We start from the raw sequence: 20,509 nt of genomic DNA, 5'->3' as shown, positions 1-20,509 counted from the left end.
TTCAGCCCTCCTGCTGGAACCATTTTTGTATGCCATTTACAGTCATGTCATAACAGCAAGACCTTGGTACATTCCCTCTGCTAGAAATTTTCAGAATATTCAGTATTTGTGGTAGTAGGCTGATTTCAGGCTCAGAAACATAGTACGGATTATAAAATTTTGTGTATAACCCAACATTAAGCTACATGAGAACTGGTAATCCTTTCCAAACCCTGCTACTTACCAAGTAAGTTTAAACAAATGCAAAATCCAAAATCAGACCAAATTTAGCTACATAATAAACATTTATTGGACAAAATTGTTAGCAAACAGCAGAAAAACAGTTCTTACTGTTTGGTATACTCAATAAAATTCCAATTTTGTGTTTCTTTAGATGCATCGACCTCTGCATAAAAGGTTCTCTCTCAAGTAGATGCAATACCGTGGATGCATAATTGTTACCTTGTAGTTGTCAATAGGCAACTAAAATCTTCCAAAATCAGTCCTGGATTTCATTCTAAAGTCATTCTAAAAGAGAGAAGGTACAGAGTTTACCAGATCTATGCCCTATTTCTAAGGGAGGTGAATATCAAAATATTTAGGCAATTCACATGTATCAAATGTCACCAATTTCAACAAGAGCCCCTTTCTAACATCCATTACATAAAGGAGTATGTTATGTAATAGGAATAGCTTCCGAAGGGCTTTTAGTAGCTGCTTTGGAAGTGTGACCTTTCTGATTAAACACTAGCTGATCACTCCTAGAATGTAAATTATTACTAACACTGTTAGATAAATAAAAGAATGCAAGCTCCATGAAGGCAGAAAATTTTTGTCTTTTTTCCTCACTACTACACCTGGCCCAGAGTAAGTGCTCAAATATTTGTTGAAATGACTTTGCTGAAGTATTTAAGGTACAGACATTATTTAAAAAACAAACAAAAAGCCTCATATTTTGGCAAGCATTCTTTATAAAACCACAAGAATAAAAAATGGGTTTCAAACACAGTCTATTTTAGGGAAGTTCAAGAACTTAAAAGGAAGGAAGGGGACATCCAGGTAAGAGGACATGCACAGTTGGATAGTAGGCTTTCTCTGGGACTTTATCAATCTGGTAACTGTTAACTGAGGCCCACTTAATTTAAAAATTAAACTGTTACTTACAGCCAGTACACTGTGGGCCTGAATTTTCTGTACAGCTCTAACTCCTTTTTTTCACCCTTGTTTTTAAGTAATTTATTTTTAAATACTTCATCTTAATATTTTACCACATTTTTGCATCATACTAAACCCAGGTTAACCCTTAAACTGTTAAAGGCAAGACATTACCATATTTCTTAATGAATACCCCAAACCTTTACGTATAAATACTTTAATATTCAGCCCCTATAAAGCCATCAGATGTTTGAAAAGCTTTTAAACATGAATCAGAGTAATTTTAAGAACTTAGCTATGAATGGGTGAGATCATTACCCACTTAATATAGTCCCCAAAAGGAGTAACAAGAGTATGTAAAATAAAAAAAAAGTTCCTCAGAGTTTGAAATTCTGTTGCACAACCCAGTCTTCTTTGTTCAAGAAGTTTGCGGTCATTTTCAGAATCCACTCCAGGAGTCAACTTCTTAATCTAGACATCAGGCAAACCATTCTGTAAAAACCAAATATTTGTCAACAATGTTTCCTCCTTCCAGATTTAATATGTTAGACCCAATATCTGAAAAGCTAGATTGTCTCAGTCACTTTCCTGTTCCTAAATGATTTATGTATTGATAAGAGAGAAAAAAAACACCTGGACTATTCCTCCTACCGCTTCCATTTTCTTTCTTCTTCATTTCATTTTTCCATCCAGAGCTGAAAACTCATTAAAAAAACAAAACAAAAAACAAAACACTGTATTTGAGGTATCAGTCTCTACCAAAAAAGGAGGGGAAGTAGAGGAGAGTGAAAACTCTACAAATAGTCTGGCAGAGTATTTTATAGAAATATTCACCTCTTCCATTCACTCCACTCAACGCTCTGCCTTCTAATCTAACACATTATCCAAGAAATCAGTGACAATGGGGTCTTAGATACAAGGAGGTCATGCCCAAATCTTTGCCAAAATTTTGGGGCGGGGAAAGAAGACATAATGACCTATCATGGATTGCAAACTCATAAGCATAATGATTGAGAAAAGTTAATTTATGATAAGTCAACAACTCCAAAGTCCAAGAGAGCTCCCTAATGTCCAAATGAGCTGCACTGCTTTTCTTCCACAGGCCCGCCCTTCAACTCACTGCCTCTCTCCTGTACTTTTCCTATCACCTCAGTCCTTGTCCCTCTTCTTGTTCTGCTCCCCAGCGCCTTCTCTACTTTTCCTCCCCTTATCCTCTTCCAAAAATGTCTTTTCAGAGTCAGTGGCAATGAAAATGGAGAGCAAGGATTTTGCAAGTGGAACCTACAGAATTTTGTGATTTAACAGTTGGGTGTTTTGGGATGTGTGGGTGTAAGTAAAAGGGGACAATCAGAGTCCCAGGCTTCTGGCAGGAGTGAATGAATAAAGTTAACATTTACTGAAATAGGGACACTGAAAAATAAGTACATTTTGGTAAGAAGTTAGTAGTCGTTGAGGCTTGGACCTGTTTGAGATACCTACCTGGCCTACTAGAGGTCAAACTGTAGTTATAGTAACAACACCTTTAGTCAAGCGCTTACTGTTGCCAGGCAAAAATGCGAATCGCTTTTAGAGAAAATACTCATTTAATCCTCGCTACATCCCTATGACCTTGTTATTATGGCCCCAAATGGTAAATGGAAAAATAAAGCTCAGAAAAGTTAAATAACTTCTTTAATTTCTTTGTGGTAGTGCAGATAGTCAAATCCAGCTCGTTTTTTCAATCCAAAACAGAAGAAAAATTAGGAAGCCAAGTTTCTTCCACACCTCTTTGAAGACGCTCACTGAGGTGCCAAGGAAGAACACTTTCACTCCAGCCTCAACCCGACCCCAACACCACCCGCCTCTCCACCCCGCCATTAACCAGCTATATTATCGGGCATACCATACTCTCTGGAATTCGGTTACCTTGCTCCCCACCCCCCCAAACTGTGGTGGTAAACTCCCTACCAGTTCAACCCTGCGTTCAGAGTACGCACCATGGTAAAAGATAGACGAAGATAAACAGCACTACATCGAAGAGGATGAAGAGCCAGAGATCCAACCAGTAGGAATGCTTTGGAAACCGGTCGGCCCGGGACTGAGATCGTACTTCGTGGTTCTGCTGCTGCCTCCCAGCTTCATCCAAGACTCGCCGCTCCCGAGGACCGTCCCGACCATCTTCCGCAGCTGCGCCCGCCTCCATCTCGCACCAGGAACCGCACCACAGACCGAGCAGACAGAAAAACAAGTACCCTACTTCCGCGTTCACCTCGCCCTAAACCCGCCCCAGTCTGGCCGCCTACGCATGCGCGTTCCTCATCTCCGGAAGCGGGCCTGGTGCCCTCTTCTTCCAACGCGCAGGCGCCGCCCGAAAGTCCGCTGTCTCCGTGACAGCCGGCAGGCAGCTCGGCCACCACCCGGAAGCGGAGTAAGCTGGTCCGCCGGCCTGTGGGTTCTGCGGCACCCTGGGGAAAAGCCGGTTAGACAGGTTTCGTTGGAAGGGAAAGGCGTCCGCCTCGCCGGAAGTCACTGTCAAGTCCCATTCCTCTCAGGTGATGGATTCTACCCTGCCACTCCCCGCGGTCCCCTTTCCTTATCTCTGCTCTTTGGGGTCCCTTATACCAGGTTTAGGGCCCCCTCTTGATAGGTTTTGTTTTGTGTATATAACACGTTACACTTATTTAATCCTGTGAAAGCTATAATGAGACAGACGTATTATGAGTGTGAGTTTCTTAGGGGGCCAGAGAGCAAATCATGAGAATGTTGCGCGTAGAATAACCCAAAGGGTTGGAAGTGTGGTCCCCTATGAGATTAGAGTGCTAGCAGAAAGAAAATGACTGACCATTGTAAGGGAGGGAAAATTCTCTACCTACCCTCTTTGGGTCTTCAACAGGGTCCAGAAATTAAACTGACATAAGACAGACTAACAGGAGAAATGCACACAAGTTTTATTAAATTTTTAAAAAACATGTATGTGAGAACCTCGGCAAGAGAATGAACACTCAAAGAATGACCAGAACGGAACGTTTTATACCTTGTAGACAAAGAATCACGTGAGACAACGGGTTTGGGTCAGGGGTAGCAAACTGTGGAAGAATGACTAGGAAGATAAACATTAGTGTAACAAGGTTGGTTTGCACAGGTTTCTCAGCCTGATTCCCCATTTCCGGTGATAAGACTGTTTTTCTTCCTCCTGGTAGAGGGAGGGCACCTTTCCCTTGAGTGCTTTATCTCCTGTCAGGAAGAATTCAGGAAAGTCGCAGTGACCCTCTTGCACCTGCTGTTTCTCAAGCTCCTTTAATTTAATCAGTATGCCACTTCTAGGGTGTGTATTTTGGGGTGACATGCCCTGAACTTCATTCCTTCTGTCTGAAAATTCCTTAGATGTTTCTCATAACTGCATTGGTGGTTGTGGAAAGAATTGGGTTAGCAACCAAGTCGGGTGGGATCTATCTGCAAAGGAAAAGAAGAGCATAGATTAGAATAAGAATAAATAGGAAATGACAAATCCAAGCACATTTCCTCATGCCCCCATTAAATCAGTCTCCTGTGCCCGGAAATAGGTCAGCCCAACAGAATGGCTGGACCTCGTTGATCTGATGGAGGGCGTTTATCTTGTCTTTCAAAGGGTCAGGTTAGACACAATTTGTCCCAAGCAGTTTACACAGAAGAAGCATTCTTCAGTAATGATTGCATACGCTTCTCCTTTTGGACTGTCAGTGTGTCCAGGGCGAGGTACCTTTGGAGTATAACAGAGCCTAAATTATTAACTTCTCATAGAATGGCTTCCAGTGTTTGTGTGGTGATACTGAACTCTTGTTCCATTTCTGTGGAAAGATTTAGAACAGCCTTTCCAACTCGTAAGTTCCAAAGCCTGGGAAAAGGGAGGTCAATATTCATAAAAACTTAGAATTGTGATATACAAGCCAGTTTTCTGTAACATCATGTCTAGTATATTTATGTGGCTCTATTTTATGATCAAAGGAACCCAAGTTTGTAATTTGGCTGGCATTTAAGGTGGAGTACCTGGTTATAGAGAGTGTCAGGAATCTGAGTTCACATCCTCTTGACCATCTAGGTGGAACTCTTTATTACCTTATCATCACCTAAGATAAAAAGACCATCATTGTTCATGGATAAGGTCAGAATGAAACTTGTGACTTACTAAGTTGGGGTTTGGTGATCTTGTCACCTGTCATGTGGTGACCTGCCCATTTCCATCTTCCGTGTATCCCTGTCAGGAGCAGAACAGATTGTGAAAGATCAGATAGAAGAGGCCTGCAATTAGGCTTTAGCAGCTGTAAGGCTTGGTTTTGTTACGTGACCAGGTGAGTGCAAATTTTGGGGTTCCCAATGTGTAATTTTTGGCCTTCGGTGGTTCAGCTGCTCCCGGGTTACACAAGGGTGGCTTTGGAGCCTGCCATGAAATCTGGTGGTTTCGCAGGTGTTGATAGCATTAAGAGTCAGTAATGAGACCATTTCTGACCTTCATGAGAGGCTTGAGGATGCTACCTGTGGAATCAGACCACAAGGTTTGGTTGTAATATTGCCTTGGTATGTCATGTGGGAAAAGTTCAGTAACATCGTGATTTTCAGTGCAAAGGGAAAAAAGTCTTTTCTAATGTCTGAGCAAAGGACAGTCCTTGAGCTTCCACAGAGATTTTTTCATGTACAACCGACTCACAAAAAGAGAAGAATGATAATTTTTTTGGCCATGGGTGCCTTAACCTGTCATGGTCCATTTTCCAGAGTTGGTCCACCAGTTGGTCTTCTTGGCAGGAATAAAAATTAATTTCAGGTTCTTTTGCATGATCTAGATGTTGACATTACCAAAAACCAGAGTGATTAGTTAATGTGGCCGGGGTTTGGAAAAGTGGTTAAGGGGGTGTCAGGTCTGTGCATAACCTACTTAGGGAACAGTAAGAGTTAGTAAGTGAGAACCAGTTTGAAGGGACAGCCTATAGTAGAGGATCAGAGGGAAAGTATGTTAGACTGAGACAATCAGTCTCCAGTCAGCCTCTTTTTTCTTTTTCTTTTTTTTTTTTTTTTAAGATTTTAAAGTAATATCTACACCCAACATGGGGCTTGAACACACAACCTCGATATCAAGAGTCTTGTACTCCACAGTACTGAGCCAGCCAGGCGCCCCTCCAATCAGCCTTTTAGTAATTGGCTAAAGATAGGGGAAGCTTTGTTAAAAGGAAGATTTTTTTTTCTCTTTTTCATTTTCCTCTGGGAGTAGGAAGACCCAGTGGGGGAGAAAATAGGTGGAAGTGAAGTTTCTTGATCAGTGATCTTGAGAAAAGCTGTCTACTACATGATTTTGTCTTCTTCTAGGACCTGGGAATTTGCCTGGGAAATCCTTACTTTAAGCTCACCTTAGGAATGGTCTTCCAATTGTCCTGGGAGTGCTGATCCTGGTCTAACTTGGCAGGGCTTGTGTGAATCCAGAAGGATTTTTCGTTTATTTTGATAGCAGTGTGAGCCGTTAGTAGTTCTTTATAAAGGTCTTCTCAGTGAGGTGATAATGTGTGTGCTCCTCTAGAAACATCAATGTACATCTAGTCTTCTGGTCGAAAGGGATGGCAAAGCTTGCCAGTCAGCAGAGCCCATGCCATTTTTACCTGTTGATGATATGCTCCATTTATACTAGCTAGTTCTTGTATATAGCTAGTCATAGTGACATGAAGAACAAAGGCAAAAGAGTTGTAGATAAAATTAAATCGCTTTACAACTTGCAGTCCATTCACAAATTCTTGAGGCAGGCAGAGTAGGACACTCCTCAAGGAACCCACAACTGCGGTAAGATTAGTGCTTTGCTAGAGGCAAAAAGCAGCCTTAGCTTTACATTAGTCTGACCTCCAGGATCCTGTAAGTCTTCTTTAATATATGAAAATCCTTTTGGAAACTTCCTGTATCTCTCCCTCTTCCAACTTGAAGTATATATTCAGTCATTGTTTACAATCACATTGCAGCTCTTGTTTGCCCACGGGCCCTGTCCCTTGCCATAATAAAAACGTATTTTTGCACTGTCTCAAGATTTATTTTTGACCGTTCGCTCCTCGCCCACATCAAATCAATAGCACATTTTTCACTTACACCCCCTATAATGTTCACTCAATCAAGGAATAGAAGGTTTAGAGATGCCAGTAGGAATAGGGTGACCAAACAGTATTTCAACAGATGCTATGTTTTCTATTTGGATTATTCCAGATGTTATAAGGTCCAGAGGTTAGTGCTCCTGGACATTAAATCCAGTTTCTTGACAGATTATTTCTAAAGTCCTTTTGATGTTTGGATTTTTATGTTCTGTTTGCCATGAGGATTAGGCATGATACAGAGTGTGAAATTTTAACGAGTACCCCAAAGTTTTGCAAATGGTTAATTTCTGTTGTAAAATTAGTTCCTTCATCTGACCCAATCCATAAAGGAATGCCCAAACAAGGAATAATTTCAGTTACTAATTCTTTACCACTGTTGGGGCATTGGTACTTCTGGCTGGGTAACATTGAGTCCACCCACTAAATACACAGATGATAACCAAATAGTGGGAATAGCTTGATACTGGAGATGAATCTATGGAATCCATTTGAGGATTCCACAAGGGGCAATGTGGGCCTTGGAGGATTTCCTGAGGTATGTTAGTTTCATCCAGAAACTTGGTGAGATTAATAAGTCGTAGAACACTGGGAGATAATTTGGTTAGAAAATTTGTGGATGCCAAGGGAGAACGAATTATCTTTTAGTTCCTTAACTATCTCCCATCTATCCATATGTCCCATCTGATGGGAAATAAATACAAGCCAAAAGGTCAAAAGAAGGGGACCACAGGAAGTCTGTTTGACCCAATGTATAATCTAATTGTCACCCTTTTGTATACCTTTGTCTTTTTCAATATTGTAGGGTATTTGCCTGAATAGTTAATAATATCAGTCAGGGATAAAGGCAGGTTTATAAATTGGGTGGAAAAAGGGAAGGGGTTCTATTTTGGGCTGCATATTTAGCAGCCTTGTCAGTCCTATTGTTCCCTGGACTTAGAGTATGCCAATTTTAGGGTGTGTATTTTGGGGTGACATGCTCTGAACTCCTTCACTATACTGCCTGGGTTTTCCCTCATGACTCCAATTTTAAATATTTTCTCCCTTGTCACATTATGAATCTTGGATTATTCAGAAAACACAGGTATGTATTAGTGGTTCTTTTAGTGTGATATGAATGAAGATATGACTGTGTACCACTAAATCTTCATAAAACTTCTTCGAAGCTGTGATTATTTTATAGAATTTGAAAATGAGACACAAAAGGAGTACAAAGTCTAAGGTTACTAAAAAAAAATTATAAAGCTTAAAATTGATTCCAAATCCAGCATTTTTAATGCTGTTCTATAGATGCTCAACTTTGCTCTAATTTACCTCCAAATCTGTAGAGACAAAGACAGCATACTACCTTAAAGAAAAATATCATTGTCCTTTTGCTTTGTAGATTCTGGGAATGAGAAGACCATTGCCTGAAAATTAGCTAAACTGTGTGTTGTAGCCCAGATTATAGGCTGGTAGTAGATTGATGGTAAGCGACATGGAAGCTTTACAAAAATTAGTGGAGACAAGTAAACTATTGCCCATGCAAATGATGGACGTATTCTTCTCAGTGGCAAGGTTGAATCAATTGCTTCTGTTTATTGAAAAGGATTGATAAAAATTACTGAAATTATTAGAAATAGCTTGAAATGGTTTTAAATTTGTCCTTGGATGGGGCATCTGGGTGGCTCAGTGGGTTGAAGCCTCTGCCTTCGGCTCAGGTCATGATCTCAGGGTCCTGGTATCGAGCCCCGCATCGGGCTCTCTGCTCAGCAGGGGGCCTGCTTCCCCCCCACCTCTCTCTGCTTGCCTCTCTGCTACTTGTGATCTCTCTCTGTCAAATAAATAAATAAAATCTTTAAAAAAAATAAATTTGTCCTTGGCAAAGAGTCACATACTCATCTGTGAGAGATGTTGGTACTAGAGTCTGACCTCTTGTGTCAGGTAGGTCTGTCACATTTGGGAGAGCAAATAATGCAAACAGGGAAGGGTCACTTGGACTAAATTCATTTGAAAGAGCCTGTCACCTCTTCTGGCTTCACCCTTGTTAAAATTCCAGTAATTCTTGGTTATCCCACGTGACAGAAATGAATATGGAGTATGTGGTAGAATTTGCGATATTCTTAAATTAAAAATTTAATTTCAAAGAAAGTACTTTACTGAAATCCAGGTACACTGTTAGTGAGGTAGGAACTCAGCATTTTCCCCACCCTCTTAAACTTTTCTGCCTGATATGTCCAAGTGAAAAAGATGCACCAGAAACCATGAAATGAGTTATTACACTGCAACCATGATCCAGCACGTTCAAAATACTGTCAACACAGTTTATTTGACTGGAGCTAGGGTAGTGAAGATAGGGTATGAGAATGCCTTAACAATCAGATCAAAGCTAGATATTTTTAGGAAGACATTCTAAACTTCTGAAGTTCAAGTGCATTCAGTTCTTAAGAGGGAGGTGATAAACTATACTTTAACCTAAGGTGATAATACAGATTTCTTCAGGCAGCTGTCAAATTAGTATGTCCACATAATAAATCATCCTTGTGATCATTCTAGGAATTAAACTAATTTTATATAGTAACCTCTCCAACAGTAAAAAAAAAAACTTTGCTAATTTTCATCTGTAAACATGGTTTTTTCTTAAGTTACCCCTTTCTTATCTTCATTCCATTTTTGTCTACTTTCCAAATTGAATGAGCGTTCCAATAACCCTGTTGATTGGTGTAGCAAGTTATTTCTCTGTTTTCTGGGAATTTTATCCATTTTTTTTTTCTCTTCCATCATCATTGCTATACACTTCTATTATACTTTCCTCTGAGAATTGCATCATCATCATAGCTAATTGCTATTTGTTGCAGCTTCCCTTTTATCTTCATCTTGGCCTACATCAGCTGCCATCCATGTATCCCACCATTAATCTACCTCCACCCTACTTAGCCAACCTCCTGTCCAGTAGACACCCTTTGTTCCAGCCAGATTGCTGTCTTCCATCTTTTTCATAGAAACTGTTCTCTTCTTGGCCTTTGGGCTTTGGTGCCTGTTATTCTCATTAACCTGTAATGCTTCCCTACCCATCCTTTTTCAATTCAGATGTCAACTTCATAAAGTTTCCCTCTAGAATTCACATTGATCTCTCCATTCTCAGTATTTCTAACATACTAGTTGTGAAAACTTCACGTTTGTCTCTATTTTGTATACCAAGCTTTCTTCTTGGGGAGAGGGTTATCTTCTCAAGATCAAGGCAGTGAAATATTCCATACCTTTCTTCTTCTTCTTCTTTTTTTAAACCTTCCTCTGCATTAGTTACTACTCTCTGCATTGTGTAATAGCCACCTATGGATGAGGCTATCTCCTGGGCTGGTCATTTTTCAAAATTTTCTACCTTCAACTCAAAAAACAGCAGAATTTTCTTGAGATTGTCTGGCACATTGTTTGTTTTATAGCACAATGTTATGTAAGTTTTCTCCCCTATTAGAGTACTAGGTATCCTTTAGAAGCGAAACTATACTTTTACCATCTTTGTAGCTTCCCCAGTCCCTCAAACAGTACCTTGAACACAGAAACAATAAAATATTTATTCAATTTTATTTTGTTGTATTCTGCAACCATTATTACAATCCTGGTCAAAAAATACTTGTTGAATAACCTCTGGTGTAACATAATATTATAATGATACCACTAAGATATGTTACTACTTATCTACCACTCTCAGTGGGGATACTTTCTGAGGTTTTTTGTTTTGTCTTGTTTTCAAGTACTAGTAATAGGTATGCACTAACCCATTCCCCCCTTTTGAATTTCTTGGCTTTAATTTCAATAAGTACTCTTTGAATGCCTCCGGAGTGTCAGGCACTATCTGAGGAGCCATAGCAGGTGGGGCAATAGTCATTCAATTCATTAGAGGCACTGACTGAGGACATTTAACAGAACAATGGGATATTCAAACACTCTGTCCCAGAGATGGGTAAGGTTCTGCATTATGGTTTTGGTGTTAGGAAGGCTAAGCAGGGTTGGCTGTTGAACAAACTACCTACCCTCTTCTACCTACATACATGTGCACACTTCAATCATAAAAGCTCAGTTTTGTGTATTTAAATTTTAGGGTTTCGTAGAAGATTTCATTTCAAAATAAAGAAGGGATTCTGCTGCTTTTTAAAAGTTTAAAAACAACTTCAGTAGGGCCAGGCTTAAATTGGTAAGCATAGATGATAAGATGTTGACATCTACAATCTTGAAATCTCATTATGCTAATCAACTGAGTGACCAACCTGTTTTTGTTTTATTGAAAGGTGTTGGAAGGAACAGTCATTGAGGGTGAAGACTGACAGGTTAGTCAACACATGAAAAGTCTTCCCTCATAGAGTTATATAATAGGCATCCAAGAGTAGACATGATGACCTTAACTTAGGCGTGAATAGAATAACAGTGTTAAGTAAATGGATGCAAAGGTGATAATTGTTATATGTAAAATGTTAACCAGATTAGACTTATTTTGTAAATATGAAAAATGTCAGCATATTAACAGCAGTTATCTCTGGAAGATGGGATCACAGATCATTTTACTCTTTGTGCTTTTTCCTGTTTTCCAAATTATCTCAGTACAAATGCATTAGAAGTTGGGAACACTGCATAAAAACTAATGATGTATTTTCTGGTGACTAATGTAACACAATAAAAAATAAATAAATAAAAAGAAGTTGGGAAGAAAGTTTTTTGAAAATAGTAAGTTAAAAAAACAAGAGATAGTCTATTTAACTGTCTCTCTTTCTCTCTCTCTCTCTTTTTAAAGATTTTATTTATTTATTTGAGAGAGAGAGCACAAAAACACAAGTAGGGGGCGTCTGGGTGGCTCAGTGGGTTAAGCCTCCGCCTTCAGCTCAGGTCATGATCGCAGGGTCTTGGGATCGAACCCCACATCAGGCTCTCTGCTCCGCAGGGAGCCTGCTTGCCTGCCTCTTTGCCTACTTGTGATCTCTGTCTATCAAATAAATAAATAAAATCTTTAAAAAAAAAAACAACAAAAAACACAAGCAGGGGCAGTGGAAGGCAGAGGGAGAAGCAGGCTCCCTATTGAGCAGGGAGCTCAGTGTGGGACTCCATCTTCCAGACTCTGGGATTATGACCTGAGCCCAAGGCAGATGCTTAACTGAGCCACCCAGGCATCCCTACTTAACTATTTTTAATACCAGATCATAAGCACCAGGCACATAACTATCAGGGGGTTATAATGACTTACAATAGTGCTTTTCAAACTACATTTCATGGAGTTCTCTGACTCCTCAGGGGCTGGCATGAAATGGAAGAGCTGGATGCAGGGAATGAGGCTTCAAGCCCCTCCTGGAGAAGGTCAGCTTTTATGTTCATGTCTATAAATATGCCCAGTTGGAAAACAGATTTACCTTTTTTCTACTCTGGTGAAAGCTGTGTCAAAAAGTCACCTTGGGATGGGGCACCTGGGTGGCTCAGTGGGTTGAGCTGCTGCCTTCGGCTCAGGTCATGGTCTCGGGGTCCTGGGATCGAGCCCCGCATCGGGCTCTCTGCTCTGCGGAGAGCCTGCTTCCTTCTATCTGCCTGCCTCTCTGCCTACTTGTGGTCTCTGTCTGTCAAATAAATAAATAAAATCTTTAAAAAAAAAAAAAGTCACCTTGGGAGACACATGTTCATGGTGGAGTAGGCTATGCCAGGCCTCAGGAAACATTGAAAAATAAGCAGAAATGATTTGAAGCAAGTTTGTCAGAACTCTGAAAAATAGTCAAAGGTTTACAGCAACCAAGAAAATGCTGAATCAGGGGTACCTGGGTGGCTCAGTGGGTTAAGCCTCTGCCTTCTGCTTGAGTCATGATCCCAGGGTCGTGGGATCGAGCCACGCATCGGGCTCTCTGCTGCCCAGGGATCCTGCTTCCCCCTCTCTCTCTGCCTGCCTCTCTGCCTGCTTGTGATCTCTGTCTGTCAAATAAATAAACAAAATGTTTAAAAAAAGAAAAAAAGAAGAAAAATGCTGAATCAAAATATATGAAGAAGATAAGGACCGAATTAAAGGGAAAAATAGCCGGTTCTACAGTAATAGAAACTTCCATACCCTACTTTCAATAATGGGTAAAACATCTAGACAGAAGATCAGTAAGAAAATGCAGGTCTTGGAGCAGCTGGGTGACTCGGCCAGTTAAGCACCTGACTCTTGATTTCCGCTCAGGTGATGATCTTGGGATCATGAGATTGAGCCCTATATCAGGCTCCTAGCTCAGTATGGAGTCTGCTTGAGATTCTCTCTCCTCTGCTCCAACCCCCACTAATTCTCTCTCTCTAAAATTCATAAATAAAATCTTAGAGAGAGAGAGAGAGAGAGAGAGAAAATCAGGGTCTTGAACAACATTATAAATCATCAGACCTAACAGACATATATGGGATATTCCATTCAACTGTACTACATCAGTTGGTGACCCAGGCAGAGTAAAATATTCTATTGACTTCAGAAAATGGGAAGAATGAGTTCATGAAGTTTTCAACATTGCCAAGTCACAGAGTAATCCTACACAAATTCCAGCTCAAAATAAGTGAGGAGGCTGTTGCTGGTTTAATAATGCTCATTCAGTTGCTTTATTCTGCCCTTCTTAAGCTAGCAGATTGGAGCCCTCACAGAATGTGCTAGTTAGGCCCTTTATATCATAAATCCCAGAAAGCCACTAAATGTAACTCCAGAGCTATTTTAATACTGTCTTGGGTCCGAGGATCCAAACCCAGGGCTCTTCCTCTACTGAATATCCTATAAGACATACTTAGAATGGCACAGTCCCTCACTTCTTTCAAGTTGTTGCTCAAACATCACCTGCTCAGGTTATATCCTTGAAAATCCGATTTAAAGCTGTATCCCCAGGGCGCCTGGGTGGCTCAGTGGGTTAAAGCCTCTGCCTTCACTCTGGTCATGATCTCAGGGTCCTAGGATGGAGCCCTGCATGGGGCTCTCTGCTCAGCAGGGAGCCTGCTTTCCTTCCTCTCTTTGCCTGCCTCTCTGCCTAATTGTGATCTCTGTCTGTCAAATAAATAAAATCTTTAAATAAATAAATAAATAAAACTGTATCCCCAGTGTCACCCGAGGCAGTCCCCATCCTGCTTCCTGGGTTTATTTTCTCATCTAATGTACCATATATTTATTTATGCCATCTAATGTACCATATATTTTACTTCTTGTATATTATCCATATCCCCTCCATGAAGACATAGATTTGTTTTGTTTTGTTTTTTTTCACTGTTGTATCTCTAACAGCTAGATCAGCACCCAGATATAATAAATGTTCAATTAATATTTGCCAGATGATATTTTGGAAGAAAATTTACTTATAACCACATTAAGTTAAATTGAATCTGGACTCTAGAACACATAAACTCTAGAACCAGACTGCTTGGGTTCATATCCTGGTACAGCCACTTACTGGGTATTGACCTTAGCCAAGTTATATAACCACTCTCTACCTCAGTTTCCTCATCTGTAATAAGAGGATAGTAATACTAGTTCTTATTGCAGAGTTGTTCTGAGGATTAACATGAGCAGATACTCTTTTAAAAATATTGTATTTATTTATTTGTGAGAGAGAGCACAAACAAGGGGAGTAGCAGGCAGAGGAAGAAGCAGCATCTCTGCTGAGCAGGGAATTCAGTTCGGGACTCTGTGACTCAATCCCAGGACCCTGGGACCATGACCTGAGCTGAAGGCAGATGCTTAATCAAGTGAGCCACTCAGGCATCCCAATGTGAACTGATTTTTATAAAGCACTTTGAACAATACCTAGCATATTGTGAACACCATCATGTGTTAACTTGTAGTGGTAGTAAGAGCTGCATTGAATGCATCTGAATTAGTGCTGAGTTCTGTGCATAAAACATTTGTTTGTTTAGATTTTGCAGTTTCCTCTTTGTATTTTAGAGCAGATTTGGATTTTGAAGATTTTGTAGACCCTGGGAACTTGCCTTTTCATGTATTGTTACAGATGAAAATAAGAATGAAAAGAATCTTGGATGGAAGTTAGGCATCTTGGAATTCCCAAAAGGCCATATAATCAGGCATTTTAGGAAAAAAGAGTCCAAAAGAAAATATAATTCAAGATATTATTTGTGCCTATGAGAGGCTACACTATTTCTCTGTAACAACTTCACTGTTGTTTGTATTTGCTCAGTGTCCATGTTCTACCTCTAAATTCTAACCTTTGAAGGTAGTGCTCTATGGAAATAAAATAGATTTGTCTTATTTACCACTAAAACTCATGTCACATCTGTTACATGGTAGGTGCTTAATTCATATTTGGTTAAAGAAATATGTACTCTTGGCCACCTGGGGTCCAAGGAAGTAATGGTGAACAAAGTTATACTTCTATCCACCAGAAGCAAGATTTTATTATTTCTGCCTCTAAGAACCCATGTTCATACTCTTGTCTTCTATCCAGTTTTTTACTGGACTGCAGTCATGACTGCCCTTTGCCTCACAGCCTCTACTGTCTACGTTTTCCTCTGTGCCTTTGAACTTTATCCCATTATTACTAGCTGATGACTTTTTCTGTGTGTTGAAGTCAAATTTCCAAGGGAGAGACCCCAACTGGCTTAATTAAGTACTATTATTGCTCTTAGACAAAATTCTCATATTATAGGCAGCTCTCAAGTATTATAGATTGACTGCCCTTGGATCATCTGACCTAATTGATATGGCCAGGGTGGTGGTGGTCTGGTTCAGAATAAGGTTATCTGGGTATAAGGAATAGCTCAGGCCAATTCCCTCAGTACAGCCTCTGTGTATAGGTTCTCAGAGTACAGGATGGTGAAGGCTGGCTTGCTGAGGCCGAGGCTGTTCATCATGCCCATCTATTCATTCAGTTACAATTATTAATGTTTACTATGATGTTAAAGGGGCATAGTGGGGAGATGTAATACTCAATCCTCGCTCCCCTAGACCTCCTAGACTAGTGGAAACAGTCAAGCAAATTGAATACACAATAATGGTATGATACTGGTGAGCACATTGTGCCGTGGGACCACAAATGAACCACCAGTGGGAACTGGGAATGTGAAGTAAGCGCCATCTGCACTCGGGTTTTTCTGTTCTAAGGATGTGTTGACGAGAAGTCCTGTATCACATTTATGTCCTTTAATAACCCTTGTTATCTTGTATAAAAATTTTTCTAAAGCAAAACTAAGAAATGGCATTAAGCATATACTCTTTCTGGAGCATCTGAGTGGCTGAGTGGGTTAAAGCCTCTGCCTTTGGCTCAGGTCATGATCCCAGGGTCCTGGGATGGAGCCCTGCATCGGGCTCTCTGCTCAGCAGGGAGCCCGCTTCCTCTTTGCTCTCTGTCTGCTTCTCTGCCTACTTGTGATCTCTGCCTTTCAAATAAATAGATAAAATCTTAAAAAAAAAAGCATATAGTTTTTCATGTAAAGAACTTTTTCTTTTTAATTTTATTTTAGCAATCTCTGCACCCAACATGAGGCTCAAACTCATGACCTCAAGATCAAGGGTTACATACTCTTCCTGCTGAGCCAGCTAGGTGCCCTGGACTTGTTTTTTTGTTTGTTTGTTTGTTTTGTTTTCAAGATTTTATTTCTTTATTTGACAGAGAGAGAGAGAGATCACAAGTAGGCAGAACAGCAGGCAGAGAGAGGGGGAAGCAGGCTCCCTGCTGAGCAGAGAGCCCAGTGTGGGGCTGGATCCCAGGATCCTGAGATCATGACCTGAGCCAAAGGCAGAGTCTTAACACACTGAGCCACCCAGGACTTCTGTTTTTGAGTGAAGCAACAGTCTTTGGCTCTCAGATATTTTCTCCGGGAGTGTAGTGAGTGTATCAGAATTGTTTGAAAATATCCAGTTATAGCCCAGTAATCTAAGAGATGTGTTCATAAACTGGGCTGGGATCTGGGGAGAACTTCCTCATCCTCCTCCTGATTTCAGATTTCTGTTATTTTTCTCCCTTCATAGCAGTTCTAGCCAGTAATTACTGGACAGGTATTTAAATTCCCTCTTTTTTTTTTTTTTAATTTGAGTATAATTGACATACAATGCTACATTAGTTTCAGGTATACAACTTAGTGATTTGACAAGTTTATATATTAGGCTAGATTCCCTCTTTTCTTTCTGGTAATCTAGGTACTGTACAAGCGAGGGCTTGTGGTAACCCTTCATTGTGATAGAGTTCTCAGTAGGGGTAGATATTCTATGACGATATGCCCCCTGGAACACTATTCTTTTTTGGTGAATATTAATTTTCTCCATGTCCCCTAACTTTCTTCATCTTCTGCCACTGCCTTACTTTCTCTTTTTTTCCCAGTGAATTCTCCAGTAATGTCTGCTTCACCTGATAGCCTGAAGGTGGGTCATTGGAACTGAAGGTCATAGATATCTGTGGTATCACAGATAGATGCCTATCTATCACAGATACATAAGGTGATATGACCTTACACATTAGCATACACTGAATATAAAAGTACAAATCTACTCCTACTTGACCAGTTTTAAAGATGATGATGATATTCTGGCATTCAGACCTAAGATGAACCTGAGAATTGAATTCATTCGATGAAGTTCTTAATGACCTGGATATCTGTACTAATAGTGTTCATCATTGAATGTTTGATTTTGGGCACATAGTTTCTTCTTTAAAAATTGTTTTTTTTTTTTTTTTTTTTTTTGTTAAACCAAGAAAAGCAGTTATAAGGGATTGTTCAGGGGGATAGAAAAGGTCCGTCTTTTTAATACTTTAGTTTGGAAGTTAGAACTGTGGAAGCACTTAATAATTATAGTTTTTAGCTGCAAAATATGTTCACTCAAACCATCCTGGGTCACCCTTTGGACATTGAAGGTTAAGGACCCTGCATTGGAAGTCTTTGAAAGAGTTCACATCATTGACCAGTAGATGGCAGTCTTATACTATATTCAGAGAAAGCAAGCAGCAGAAGGTAAAGAAACATTTCAGAAATTGTTTGAAGTATCCATTCACAGTGCCCTTCCTCCCTTACTGATTCCCCCCAAATTTCCTCCCACTTACTTCCTACCCCAGACAACTATCTTACCCATCCAATCACCTCTTTTTAGGTTCCCAGGGATCTCTTGCAGACCGTCTCTATTTGCTCACAAGAAGTATCTTTCACATTTATTCATAATCAGCTGACAGGAACAGGGCCAGCTACATAATTTGTGGGGCCCAGTGTAAAATGAAAATGTGGGTTTCTTGTTCAAAATCTATTGAGATTTTTAAGACAGTAACAGCAGCACGTTAAATCAAACACAAAGGCCCTTCTGAGCCCATACAGGGTGTACGTGCAGGAAGCCAGCTATGCTCTCATGAACTTAAAAGATCTCTTTCTCTGCCCACTCCTCCCTCTGTTATTTCAGTGCTGTCCTGTGACACACACCAAAGGGCTAGTCAAAGGAAGAATCACTGAATGTTATTCAGGCATCATAAAATTTTCTTTTTTTTTTTTTCTTTTTTTTTAAGTAGGCTCCACACGCAGCATGCAGTCCAGTGCAAGGCTTGAATTCACAACCCTGACATCAAGACCTGAGCTGAGATCAAGAGTCACATGCTTAACCAACTGAGCAACCCAGGCACCCCCAGACATCATAGAGTCTTAGTACTGTGAGAGAATTAGAGATCATCTAGTCCAATTGCTTTATTTTAAAGATGACTAAACTAGGACACCTGGCTGGCTGTTAGTAGAGCATATGACTCTTGATCTTGGGGTCATGAGTTCAAGCCCCACATTGGGCATAGAGCCTACTTTAAAAAAAAAAAAAAAAAAGATTGAACTCAATTCTGAAAAGATGAAATGGCTCAGCCAAAGTCCCCAACTAGTTGTATCACAGACTGGAGCGGAACTAAGGGTTCTCACCAGCTAGGCCAACGCTCACTCTACCATATAGGCTTGGTGACGGATATCTTGCGAGAAGAGTTGTCCTGTCCGTTCAATCTACCAAAGATTATTTTGTTCTGTTTTCTCTCCAAGAGAAGGGTACAGGTTCCTATTACTTAGATTTATTGAATACCAGCTATATTCTAAGCACCATGTTAAATATTTTATATATTATGACTCAATTTAAAACAATCGCAGAAATTGGGGGCACCTGGGTGGCTCAGTGGGTTAAAGCCTCTGCCTTCGGCTCGGGTCTTGGTCCCGGGGTCCTGGGATCGAGCCCCACATCAGGCTCCCTGCTCAGCGGGGAGCCTGCTTCCCCCTCTCTCTCTGCCTGCCTCTCTGCCTACTTGTGATTTCTGACTGTCAAATAAATAAATAAAATCCTTGAAAAAAAAAAAACAACAATCGCAGAAATTCATTACAATTTTCCTCATTTTTCAAGTTAAGAAAAAATTGAGGCTCAGAATTTGACTTCTAATAAGTAGGAAGACAAGAGTTTAAGCAGGTCTGTAGGATTCCAAAACCCATTTTCTTTTTACCACATCATTCCTCAGTTCTAGGAATGCTGAGTCAGCCTGTAGTTCCCGACCCTTGCTCCTATTTTTGGTCAGCTTAGATGATCGTGGAACTCTTTCTAGACTTTCTTTCTTTCTTTCTCTCTCTCTCTTTTTTTTAAAGATTTTATTTATTTATTTGACAGAGAGATAGTAAGAGAGGGAACACAAGCAGGGGAAGAGGAAGAGGGAGAAGCAGGATTCCCGCTGAGCAGGATGCCTGTCTTGATCTTAGGACACTGGGATCATGATCTGAGCCAAAGGCAGGCGCTTAATTAACCAACTGAGCTACCAAGGCACCCCTCTTTCCAGACTTTCTGTGTTCCTCAACCTTACGTCTGAATACTGCCTCAGGGCCTTTGCTCCAGGGTGTTCCCTCCATTTGGGATTATGTCCCTGGACAATCCATGAAAACAGGAATGCATGCCAGCTAAATAGGGGACCTGATCATGAGCAACTGTAAGGAGATGGGCTTTTCCTCTGAATGAAATGGGAAACACTGCAGGGTTTTGTCAGAGTGGTATGATCCGATTTAAATTTTTAAAGGATGCTTCTGGCTGCCATGTTGAAAAGAGACTAAGGGGGTAAGGAAGGAAAGGTAGAAGTTGGGAGGGTCTTTCGGGGAGTTCTATTAATCCTGGGGAAAGATAATGGTGATTCCAATCAAGGTGCTAGCACTGCAAGTGACAGGAAAGGCTTGGCTTCCGGAGTTATACATGTATTTAAGTATAATAATTTTAACTTTTGTGTTACGGAAAGTTTCAAATATACGAATGTAGGGAGAAAATTATAATGAATTCCCATGTTCCTACTAGGCACCCAGTGGAACGGTCTTGTGTTAGGCAGTTTCCAATAGCTGTAACAATTGTG

General features: G+C 40.4%; 1 protein-coding gene across 1 annotated transcript; it reads right to left on the bottom strand.

The window, feature by feature from the left end:
- Positions 1 to 265: 265 nt before the first annotated feature.
- On the bottom strand, positions 266 to 3,407 carry C11H4orf3 (chromosome 11 C4orf3 homolog). Its single transcript, XM_044224113.1, has 2 exons — positions 3,111 to 3,407; positions 266 to 1,626 (listed from the first exon to the last, which is right to left on the bottom strand). Coding segments are annotated over exons 1-2 (207 nt in total). The 5' UTR covers positions 3,317 to 3,407; the 3' UTR covers positions 266 to 1,625.
- Positions 3,408 to 20,509: the final 17,102 nt, after the last annotated feature.

The sequence above is a fragment of the Neovison vison genome, chromosome 11 (genome assembly GCF_020171115.1).
Source record: "Neovison vison isolate M4711 chromosome 11, ASM_NN_V1, whole genome shotgun sequence".
Taxonomy (NCBI): domain Eukaryota; kingdom Metazoa; phylum Chordata; class Mammalia; order Carnivora; family Mustelidae; genus Neogale; species Neogale vison.
Note: the sequence above shows the minus strand (reverse complement) of the source record. Positions and strands in the feature narration are given on the sequence as shown.

Coding starts and splice junctions, on each gene's coding strand:
- C11H4orf3 (XM_044224113.1), bottom strand. CDS start 3,316: ATGGAGGCGGGCGCAGCTGCGGAAGATGGTCGGGACGGTCCTCGGGAG.